This window comes from Perca flavescens, chromosome 15 (assembly GCF_004354835.1).
Source record: "Perca flavescens isolate YP-PL-M2 chromosome 15, PFLA_1.0, whole genome shotgun sequence".
NCBI lineage: Eukaryota > Metazoa > Chordata > Actinopteri > Perciformes > Percidae > Perca > Perca flavescens.
This window is the reverse complement of record NC_041345.1, coordinates 28274739-28287088: the sequence shown is the minus strand read 5'-3', so window position 1 is coordinate 28287088 and position 12350 is coordinate 28274739. Positions and strand designations below refer to the sequence as shown.

At 40.8% G+C, this 12350-nt stretch overlaps 1 protein-coding gene across 2 annotated transcripts in view; it reads right to left on the bottom strand.

The window, feature by feature from the left end:
- Positions 1–9864: 9864 nt before the first annotated feature.
- hspb9 (heat shock protein, alpha-crystallin-related, 9) overlaps positions 9865–12350 on the bottom strand; it is an 8309-nt gene continuing 5823 nt past the window's right edge. For both annotated transcript variants that reach the window (XM_028600187.1, XM_028600189.1), the window contains 2 exons: positions 11593–11983; positions 9865–10539 (listed from right to left, as the gene is read on the bottom strand). In XM_028600187.1, coding sequence (XP_028455988.1) covers positions 10071–10539; positions 11593–11813 — 690 coding nt within the window. In that variant the 5' untranslated portion in view covers positions 11814–11983 and the 3' untranslated portion in view covers positions 9865–10070. The remainder of the gene's footprint in view (positions 10540–11592; positions 11984–12350) is intronic.

The window sequence follows — 12350 nt, the reverse complement described above, 5'->3', positions numbered from 1 at the left end:
CCACAATCCAGGTGCAACCACAACCCAAGGAAACCTGTGAGACGAGAAAGAACAAGGACTCCAGGGAAAATGCCCTGTTAGTAACATGCATTAATGGGACAAGAGTGCACACAGGTAAGGCAAACCTGAGCCAGCCCTAACTTTAAGCTTTATCAAAAAGAAAGTCTTAAGCCTAAGTATAACGGAAGGCTCTACCTTCCATTATACTTTTAAAACCTATAGGAACCACAAGTACGCCAAGTTTAGACTGGGCTGTATTTGTGGCCAGTTTACACCAATGTAGTGTAAAATTATCAACTCCTAATCCTCAACTAGATAGAAGTCACACAAGTATGTTAATCACCATTATTTCTGTAAAAGGAACCATGATGCGGGTCGGCAATGAAATGGACTGTGTGGAATTTTAAAGGATATTTTGATTGTTTGACTTAAGTTTTAATTTAAGACCTATATCCTAAAGCATGTATTTCTTCACCCAGTACAAAGCTGTCAAATAAAACAAATACATTTTGTCTAATGTAAATTGAAAGAGCCTCAACACCCGCACATCCCATCTTCTGTATTCTAATCTAAAAAGAGAGAGCGAGGAGTGTTTTTAAAGCAGCCATTCATTTTAACAGAAAATAATTTTTGTTTGGTGTTTTTTTTTTAATGGGAATGTGGATCTTTCAGATCTATTTGATGAGTGCCTGTGGTTTGCATTTTCCACGTTTTATTGTGTCATGCAGTGTCGGACTCGCACCGTTCTGGTCTTGGTCTTGACTCTTGACATCGTCGTCGGGGGGGGAGGTAGCTCATATCTCTTTACATAAATATTTGTTTCAACTACTATGGGCTAACAGTTAACAAAGAAACAATTAGAGATACATTTAAATGCCCTCTGTAAATGGTGCCCTGCTGGTAGTTTTTTATAAATTGACCTATTTTTACTTAAGTACGGTGCACTTGTAAGTACTCAATTTCCCATTCAGCACCCGCGACTAGGATTAGTGTGGTTGACAGGGTGGGGCGTGTTGCATCACGATGGTGGCTTGATGATATCATCCATCGGCACAACCTTAGTCTCAACCACAACCTTAGTCTCAACCACAACCTTAGTCTCAACCACAACCTTAGTCTCAACCACAACCTTAGTCTCAACCACAACCTTAGTCTCAACCACTCAAAGTCTTGGTCTTGTCTCGGTCTTGGTGATGACTTGGTCTCAGTTTAGGTGGTCTTGACTACAGCACTGGCGATGGCACATAATGTGTTTAAATTACTTGCCGGCACAGTACTAATCAGGCTGTTCTCATGAACCATTGGTACATATAGCTACGAAAAGTAAAGTACTGTAATACATATGTATTCCACGTATTTATTACTGTACGCACCACAGTGACTGCTGCTGCGTGAGAATGCTGAACACAAGTAAAGTGCATCCTCAAAGCTGTAGAAGCAGACTTGCTTGTTTACCTTTGTAAAGTGGCAAAAGTGACAGTGCATGACAATTTGTCCCCTTTGATGAATCAGTTGCCAGCATCATTACTCTGATGCCATTTGGTGGGACATCTTGATCCAAAATGACTCACAATAGCTGACAAAATCCCATCCACTATGTTCATGGGTGGCCCAGTGGGAATTAAATAACCCTGGTAGTGTTAGCATCTTACGCTTCCCACACAGTACTGCAAATACAGCAGCGTCAAACCAGACCAGCTGTCAAAACTAAGATTAATCTTAGTTGTCTGTTTGATTGATTGATCAGGATACAGAATGATTCTTTAATAAGTTGTTTCACATCCAGCATGCCATTAAGTCTTTACTCCAGGGTTAGGTACACAAGTGGTTATTTAAGTCATCAATTACATTTTGGCAGTTTGTAGTAGAGTAACACACACTGATGTAAGAATGAGAGTGATGGCCTGCCTGTCTTATTGTGATATGTGAAAAGAGGGGAAGAGATTACAAAATGAAGCCTGAAGGATGAATTGCTCACCACCAATGCTGTTGTGACATTAGTGCATTAGTCAGGTGGGATGCAGCTGTAGGCGATGTTGTGGCAGTAAACTTTAACAGCCCCGAGCTCCGCAAGTTATTGTGCCATCCCTCTCTCTCTGTGTGCTTACATAGTGTGTTCTTATTCCGAAAAAAAAAAAAAGATAATCAAGTCAGGGTATGTATGCATGGAACATAGCCTGGCACACAGACACAACACATTCTCATGAACAGGTTGGTATGATATTGTGTGAAAAACGTATGCACAACAATTAGTTCGAGATCACGCGCCGACCAGTCACATGACAGTTAAGTTTAGCAGTCTTTTCAGTTCAATTTAGTCAAGAAAAGCGTACTGTGAACCGGGTACAGGGCACTGGGAGGTTATTGTCATTTCAATGGCCATTGCAGTGAACTTTAGCCAACAACAGGTAATCGTTAGACCAAAGATAGTGCTTTGGATTTAAACAGCGGCCCCCTTAAGTAGGACTCCTGGGACACTGACAAATGTTTCCTGGGTGAAAGTCTTGTGCTTTCCACGGGACACAAAACACCAAGTACAACAAGTCGATGGCTATGAAGATGATACACCGTCCCGTCTCGTCTTATTGGTGTCTTTCATTGGTCTGAACTTGCTACTACACACACAGTGAGTGATACAGAGTGAAATTGTAAGTTGTTGTTAATGACTTTTACTTGCTTAACTTTAGCTACGTTTACTTGAGGTAAAGATAAAGGGATATTTTAGCTGGCTATGGTAAACAACAGTCTAGCTAGAGTGAATGAGTGAAATACAAGAAATAACTAACCTAACCGAAGTTCTCTATTCTTTGCCATTAATATAGCATGCTATCTATATTAAAAACAATATCAGTCGCCATAGAATGTTGTCACTGAAAACTAAATGTCATAGCGTCACTGTTAATGCTATTGTACAATGATGTAGATGTTGTAGGCTAGGCTATACATGAGCATACATACATACATACATACACATATCAGTCCCTCCAGGAATTTGTGATGTCGTGATCGCAACAATTCACGCAAATTCAACCAATCACCGTGTTTTTTTATTTTTTAAGAAGTATGCAAAAAAATAATCTCAACTTTTTTTTGCAATTTTCACTGTCTCTCGCAACTTCATTGCAACAAAAATACCAAAGACATCGCAACTTTTATCCTCTACCATGCAGTAACAGTAATTAGTGTAATTAAATAGTCTTATTTTGACCTGCAACTTGTCTAACAGAGAGAGGAATTAGGTGGTATTACTTTATCAAACATTTACATGAACTGATGGATAGCATTTAAGTCATAGCCTACAGAATAACTCAGCAGGAGCACAGTCTGGCCTAAGTACGTTCCCCCCATGCAGCTTTGATATATCTAAAAGCTAACATTAGAATAATGTAAGTAAGGAAAGTTTTGCAAAGCCTGGAGGCTAAGCACCCCCTGTCTTTCAATCCTAGTGACGTCCCTGAGTAGCGTGTAAGTGTCAATGTGTGTGTGTTAGGTTTTGCGCATCAGAGAATACATGCTTCAGAGAGAGCTTAAAGTTATTGTTGCAAACAAGCAATTTACAAGTAACTCCGATGGGAAATTAATGAATGACAGAACAGATAACATTAAATATTACACAACATGTACAGAGTTTGATAATGACAACAGGAGGTGCCAGATCCAATCAAATAGGTCCCGGTCCCAATCTGACAGCATTCAGCTCAAATTAAATAAAAAAAATAATTAATAAATTAAATTATGCTTGTAGTACCGGCGCTAAATTTGTTTATTTTATTTATTAGGCTATATGTTGTTTCTTTGATATTTATTTCTGTTAACAAAAATATATGGGCCGGTTCTTCACAATGTTTGCATTAACATGGAGAAATACATAGCTTTGTAAAATGTCCTCTGTCGTAAGTATCCCTTGAACCTCTCAGGTGCTCTGTATTGGGTGGGGCCAGGTGTCAATTTTGTTATTAGCCAATCAGAGAGGTGTCTTGTAACCTACTGGGTTCTTTTGAGTGGGGCGGGACTAAAAAGAACTGAGAGATTGAGAGAGAGAAGCTAAGGCCAGGAACAGGAAGATAATCTCTAAGTGCTGACTGTAAGTGCAGTACATCGGTTGAATTACTTTTAATTAAAGTTAAGAACCGGGGGATTTAAGTAAGTGTGTAAACCTGCTGAAAATGAAGAGTAAACCGTGTTTTGTTGCTGTTTCAATCGGTGGTATTTCTACTGAAGTGGAGCAAACGCCATAGCCACGTGTGGACGGTTGCTAATTAGCTAACGTTAGCTAGCTAGTTAACTATCAACCTCAGGAGCTGGGAGAAGAGACTGCGTGCGTGCAGAAACCCACGTTGTCACTGAGTTTCTGAGTGAATATGGACATTGAGACCGATAATGATATGAACATTTATAGTAAAGCTTTAGTAAGCTAAATAGTGATTGTGAATTTCAGGATAGTATACATTGAATGGTGCCACCCAGGCTGCTGCAGTAGCCTAGAGGTGCTCAGGACTTTCCGCCACGTGGCAGAGGAGCCTGTGTTTTGCACACAGACGGAGACTCAGCACAGGTTTCTTCACCGTACAGCTTTGAGTTACCGAGGAAAAGTGAGTACAAATTATTTTCTATGAGGATTTCAAATGAGCTCCATCAAGCACGCCAATGTTGTGGTACCACAAACTTGAGTGTTAAAAAAAACGGAGTATTTGATTTCTTTTGAGCCATGAGGACATTTAAAGGGTAAAATGACCGGATTCTGGAACAAATATTTTCTTGTAGGCTATGACATTCAATCATCGTGGTTCAATGTTTATTCATGTGCGATAGTAATTTGATTTAAGTGTTAAATTAGATTTAGTGGCTAGGAACGACTGCATGGGATTTTTAATGTCACAGTAACAGTAACGCTAAATAATAAGCTAACTAGGCATCTCTGAACCCTAGTCAGAGTCACAGGCCCTAATGTGTTGGGTACTGTAGACGCATTCTAGTTTACTATTAACCCATCACCGATCGATCTCTCATGCAAACTAAACTGGCACGATAATCCTGTCAGAAATTAGAATTGAGTGGGTGGGCTGCATGCACATGATGGCTACATACACAATATTATGCTGAAAGATTGCGGCTAAAGCACACACTGTTAAAAATATGGACAGCCTGTCCGTGACGTCCCCCATTGGTTTCTGAAGAGCCCAAATGAAGCTCAAAGTGGGCGGCTCCCACCATGGCAGTCTTGACAGCGCTGATGTCAGAAGAAGCCTGGTTGCTGAAACCACGCCCGCCTAGCTCGAAGCTTCCATGCTAGCGATGGCTAAGAAGCTAGGCTAGGACAAGCTACTGTGTTGCTAGCCCTGTGGTGATGGGGCTCGCTCGGCTACTGCAGACAAGTTCCTCCCTGTTGGTAATTTACTCGTTTGTCCCAGCTTGTCTGAGGTAAGTTAACCCAAATTTGTGAAATGAAATGTGATATAATTATTTGTTATTGAAATAAGACGTTACAAAATTTAAATGTATTAACGCTATAGATCCAAGTCCTATAATGTTAGCTAACTTAGCTCACCTGCAGGCCCTCATTCTTCCTGCTATCAGGAGGTTGAGAGGACTCGGCCATCGCTATTGTAAACTGTGCATGTTAATGATTGACATGACATTGACATTGGTAGAAGTTTGCTGGGGACTAAAGCTTTTTGTTACATTACTGCTATCAACAGCGATGTGCAAGATTATTATATGACTGTTTAGAAAAAAAGACACATTCATATTAGTTACAATATGTTTAGTCATAGCCACCTGTGATACCTTCACCACACAGCATAAACTAAGTACCAGTATTTGTTACTTGACTTTAGACAGCTGTCTTTAAAAAGACAACAAGACAACAAAATGTAATTACTGTCATTTATATTTTGAGATATTTAGGCTCCCTTGCTCCATTTTATCCTGCAGATGTGACATAATAGTATTGTCTACATAAACAAACAGCTAACTTAAATTTGTCATTACCTGAAGCATTAATTACTCGTTTATTTTTCTCCCGTAGTCACAGTGTGTGTCATTATCTCATCGTCAGTTAAATAACATTTGCAGCAATAACGCTGTTACCACCTTTGCTCTTTTTTTATCCCTACAATCACACACTTTGTCTGCTTTTTTTCTCTACAGCCTCATGGACTCTCAGGCCCATGTTGGGCATATATTAACTGTACAGTACCATTCTGTATTTTAGGTAACTGATGTGAGAATGTTTACTGTTGTATAGAACAGATGGATTTTGCAAAATTCCAATGTCTTGTGTAAAAAGTGTTTACTCTAAAAGTGTTCACTGCACAGACAAGAAGGCTTGTCAGGAGTCCAGTTCTGTCTTCTCAAGTTGAGCATCCACTGTTCCGGCCTGTCTGGATCACCTAACGTTTGAGGGAAACAATACTAAGTGAGTACCTAGTGAATATTCATTTTCCAAACTCACACAAACTGCCTTTGCCTAAAAGCTTATTCACTGTAAATTTAAGTGTGAGCGTCTTGCTACGAGGCTTCGGTCCATGGCGAATTGGCTAGTTGACGTGCTAATAATGCTCAAACGTTAAAACATTTAGAATTTCACTCACCCAAAGAACTGGAGTGTAGACTTCTTGGGAGGGTCCATTAGTACAACTTAAGTACAGGAAGCCATATGCTGCATTGGAAATTTGCTTCAATTGTTCAAAAGGCAAAAACAGGTCAAGTGGCAGTGACTCAGGATTAGCGTTAGCTGTAGTGTCAGAGAGCAGAGCTGCAGGGCTAACCTCGTATCACTGCAGACACCTGTCAAAGTGACCATGCCCTTAATTGTGCCGAACTTTAAGCCTTAGTATAACTTAATCTTAGTTATAAAAACTGCCATAAAGTCTCTAACCCTAAGTGGCAGTGATTTAAAAAAATAAACAAACTCTTGTAGCGTTCACCATTTGTCTTCTTTTACAAACAAGTGCTCTTTGCCTGCTGTACAGGTAATGTACAAATAGTCCACTTCTTCTTTATTTCAATCAGGAGAGACTTAGTTGAACGTTTGTAGAATAAGTGTATTTATTGTATGATGCAAAAGGGTGGAATGTACAGTCTTTGGCGATTAGACTCCATCACTATGTAATTTTGTTTTATAAGGGGTAGAGAGGCCATGAGTGGGCAGGAATATCCCCAATGGAGTCTAGACACTGGTGGTGGTGAAGGAAGCCTGAAGATCTGGATGGATGTTATGGGAGCGGGGCTTCTGGTGGAGGATCAAAAACAAGCAGACAGGGTCCAAAATTAACTATTTTGTCCACCAGCCAAATGGCTAGTGAATGTCAAATTTTACCATCCTCAGTAGATTACCATTGTTTTTGGCTGGTGAGTGAAGCAAATCTACCAGCCCACTTGCATTTTTACCATTTGGCTAGTACAGTGATTTGATTCTTTCACGATACATGGGTGGCGAATTGTATTTCGATTTTCATTTCGGGGCCTACTGCATGCATGCAAAAGTATTTCAATTTGATAGTTTTGAGTATTGAGATTCTCTTTTACTTCAACACAAGCAAAAGTTGATTATTACACTTCTAGAGATCAAGAGACATTTCTAAAAACATTGTTTTCTAAGAAGAATGCACATCACGTGTCAGTCTGACATTTTTTAAATTTGTACATAACGTGTATTTTCTGCTTTCGTCCTGTTTTGCCAGAAACAAATATGATGTAGTCGCCGTTAGTGGTACTGTATAAACAGAAAATATTTAGGTGAATCATAGGTAAAAAAAATCACGATACATACAATTTCTAACCCAACAACATCGGCAGTATTGACTGCAAAACAGTTTACAGAATATTTTGTTCTGTATGACCAGTGCAATATTTGAAAATATTTTCTCTGAAATTTTGTATTACATTTATATCAACATTGATGTCAAAACCTAGACTTTCAAACATCAAGATGTCATTTATTAATATGCATTTGTGTCTAAATGACATATAAACATATTTTCCTATTCTATTTTGCCTGGAAAGGCTTCCAACACGCTCGCGTCTCGCGTCTCACGCCGGCAGTGTGTAAGCTCTAACCTGTTACCATGGGAGCCGAAATATAAACGGACACGCCATGCGGCTGACACGCTCGCGCGACGCTTGCAGTGTGTAACCGGCCTTAGGGGCGGGGGCTAGACATGACATTAACAACACTGCTAAATTTCATGTTGATGTCTGACAGAAAGGCTTTATATCCACTGTGTGAATTCTTCCTTTTATTCCCCAAATTATACAGCAACTTGGGGGCATCAATCACGCTAGTGAACATAAATCTTGAAAACACACCTAATAACGACGAGGTGGCATTTATTAGGTTGAAATGAGGAATTTCCATTTTGTGCGGTCAGGAGTTTGGTCATTCTGATTTTACTAATTAGTAAGAACTAACCTCAAACAAAAGACGGATTTCAGATAAGAATACGAAAATGTTGATACACAGTGCCCAATGACTTTGTCCCACCACTGCTACTACCCATTTTAGATGTCAACAGAAATAAAATAAAAGGAATCAATTGAGTAGGGAAATCAACCAATGGAATGCTTAGACCGGAGCACACACCAGCTCAAATCAGATTATTGAGATGCCAGTCTAAACAGCATCCTCCTCTGAGGAAGTCTGTCTCCAGGAGAAACAAAGTTTACCACCTCACAGGGCTGGAGAATCCATCATCATTATGACCTCATAACTGTCGCATGGACTGTTTGTGTGTGTGTGTGTGTGTGTGTGTGTATATGCACTGAAGGGTTGGTGATGGTGTCTGTGGGGCCCAAATAATCACAGTGATGCTAGGGATCATCATCTGCAAGTCATGCACACTTTTCTATACACACACACACACACACACACACACACACACACACACACACACACACACACACACACACACACTTACACACAGCACGCCCCTGCAGAGTCTGTGAGGACATGTCATTCTTGGAGGAAGAAACAAAAGATTCAAGGGGAGACAGACAGTAAGAGTGAGAGGGGTACAGATAGATTATTAAAAAGAGACAGATGGAAAACTAAAGGGTTTTAAAATCATGGATTCCAATCATGGTTTAGATATCTGCCTTTTTAAGATGTATGCAATGCGATAGTCGATGGAATTTTGTTCCATCATTGAAAATGTTTTAATGAATAAAAAAAATCATTGTTGCAGTGGATAATTCACAGAATACTTTTAAACGGTTTCCAGAAGGATTACTTACTGAAGCAATAAGTCCTTATTAAAACTATGTTTTGTCAACAATCCAGAGAAACAATCGCTGTTGTTGAATTTTTTTTAAATACAATTTTCCTGTGTTCAGCATCACAAACAAATTCCTCCATTCGGTAGCCAGCATATGCCCCAAACTATCTGCAAGGCCAGATATCCGAAGACATAGAAATAGTTTTTTTTTTTCTAGGTTGTCTTCTCTTCTCCTCCCCCTCTTTTTTCCAAAGCCTTCATTTCTTCTTGCCTCTGTTGTAATACCTTCAGGGCAGGGCTCATAAAACATTTAACTGCTGATTTTGTTTGTCACCTGCTCAGACATGCCAACAAATAACTCCTCTCCAGGAAACCACGTCACTGGAAACCTTTAAAGTTACTAATTTAGTCTACTGAGGGGAAGTAAGCGTGATGCTAGCATTATCTCTCTCTCTCTCTCTCTCTCTCTCTCTCTCTCTCTCTCTCTCTCTCTCTCTCTCTCTCTCTCTCTCCTCCTCCATTCTTTGTCTAAGTTGGTTGCTGGCACCATCTGTTGGTCACAAAAGTCCATCACTTAAGTTGTAATCTACAGTATTTCATTAAAACCTGCACCATGCAGACACCACTGTACGAATAGAATAGTTTTTTGAAAATCATACACTTTATTTAATTTCAACAGGTCATACAAATTGCAAATAATTATAAAATAAATAGTCTCTTCATTTTGTAATGGTAAACTTTACTCGTTATAGACGTCTTTAAGTGGAAGTGTGTATGTGTGAGCATAAAAACAGGACTCTTTATTCATTTATTTCAAAATGTGTTTTCACACTGACAGTACGTGTGGAGTGTGTATCATGGGTGTGTTAGTCTGTGTTCCTCCTTTGTCTTGTCCTTGGTAAGAGGAAATTCCAGCGATGTCCTGAACCGAATGGGCACCTCCTGCTCCTCACTGATTGGCTGCTTGGTCACGGGGGCGTGGATACGCAGCTGTCCGTCATTCATCAGGGAACAGGAGAGGCCGGACAGATCCAGGTGAGCGGGAATGTCGATCCTCTGGACGAACCCCATCTGAGACGAGGCCGAGGAGCACAAGGAGGCGCAGGAGGAGGAAGAGGAGCAGGACTGGCTCTCTTCTGCTCCGGCCTGCTTCTTGGCCACCACTGCCAGGCTACGCCCCACTAGTTTGACAGTGATGTCACTGGGGGCGTAACCGCGAGCGTCTAGGGTCACCAGGAGGTCGCCGTTCTCTGTGGCCTGTTGAGGTTCCTGGTGCAGCTCTGCACTCGCGGTCTCTCTCTGCTGCTCTTTACCATCACTGAGCCTGAAAGAGAATCGGACACTAGATCAGAAGCAGCTTCATGACTCCACTGGTGTCTGAGGGCATTTTTCAAACCAGCGTTGTTCAGCGCGGGTGAATCAGAGTAGTTTGTTATGATTTTTTTGGGCAGATGTGCGGACCAAAACAACTACACTAATACCCTTTTAAGGTGACTTTCACACCTGCCTCATTTAGTTCAGTTGAATTGCACTAAAGTTCATCTTCCCCCTCGGTGCGGTCCGTTTTGGGTAGGGGTGAATGCAGCAATCACCCCTGGATGCGCACCAAACAACTGAGACCTATGGAGGTCTTGGTACGCTTTCAAGCGAACTCTTGTTTGTCGTGAGAAAGTGATCTGAACTCAAACCGCACCAACAATGTGTACTCCGCAAGTCTCAGCTAAATGGCTCTTTAAGTCAGGTGTGCATTGCAATCTGTGATGTGGCGGAGCATGTAAAATGTACTTCATGTATTTACTTTCTTTCAGACACATCTGACCAATAAGAGTGAACATTCTTGCGTGGTTTGTAATGTAATGCATTTTTGTTCGCTTGGATTTTCGTAAAAAAAACCTGAACAAAGGGGAAAACACTTTGAGAATACAAACTTGACTGCGGCACTGTAAAATTACGTATGGAGAGCAGTAGTAGTATTGAAAGGTTCCTTATGTAATGTCCCTAACTTAACCACAAATGTAAATATTTTAACCGAAACCACAATCTTTTACTAACCCAACTAAAGTAAGTTAGTTGCCTAAACATAACCAAGTAGGTTGAATTCACAACAGGACTCTCAGAGTTGTGAAATGTGACGTCAAGGGGTCCAGGAAAACACTAATACCGTTACAATATGAATGCATGATAACGGCCTTCTGAACCTACTAGTAGGTGTAACAGTCCCTTCTGACCAATATCTATAAGGCTGATAACCACTGACAAAGCCCATTCAATGGAATAATAACATTCAAAATGGGTGAGAAACTTTAGGTGTGAAAACAGCCTAAAACAAAGCCAATCAGGAGTAACCACTACTGAGTTACACATTTACTGTACATACCTAGCCAAAGTGGAGGAAATGAGGGGCAACTTGTTAAATTTGAGGAGGTGGGGCCCATCGTGAAGCTCCCTCAAAAGGCTGTCGGCCAGTTTGGTTCTCTGGTTGAAGAAGTCTTGCTGCAGTGAGGAGAGGGCCTCGTGACGCAGCGGCCACAGCAGCTGCTCTTGGCTGAAGAAAGGGTCATCGCCGAACAGGCTGCTCAAAGCTGCATGCTGGGCCATTAAGTCAGCGTCAAAGGACAGTTCTTGGCAAACTTGACTTCAGCAACCTGCAAATCCTTCTTTTTGTTTCTTTGGGGGCCGATTCCCTCTCTGACTTGATATCTTTAGGCTCCAGTGAAGAGTGAGAACTGAGAGCTTCCAGATTTTCTTTCTTCTTGTTAGTCTTCTTTCTGGTAGTTTGAGAAATGACACAGTACTTCTCTCTCTTATATACCCCAGCTGTCCTGCTCCGTCCCTCCCACTGAACTATTTACACCCCATGAGCTCACTGCTGTTTGTTAGCGTGTGCCAGCGAGGTCAGGAATACCCTGAAACTAATCACAAGGCTAAAGACAGCTCATGGTCATAACCTGTTTGTGTTTGTGTTTGTGTGCCTATGGCCGTGTTAACACTGCAGTTTGAGTTTTACTTTCTACTATATAATGCAGATACAGATTTCTAAAGTGTGTTAAAAGCAAAGATATTTACTCATAACACATTTTTCATGTAGCAGCAGTATGAGAATATCTGGGCCCAGTTTTTCAAAGAAATGTAATC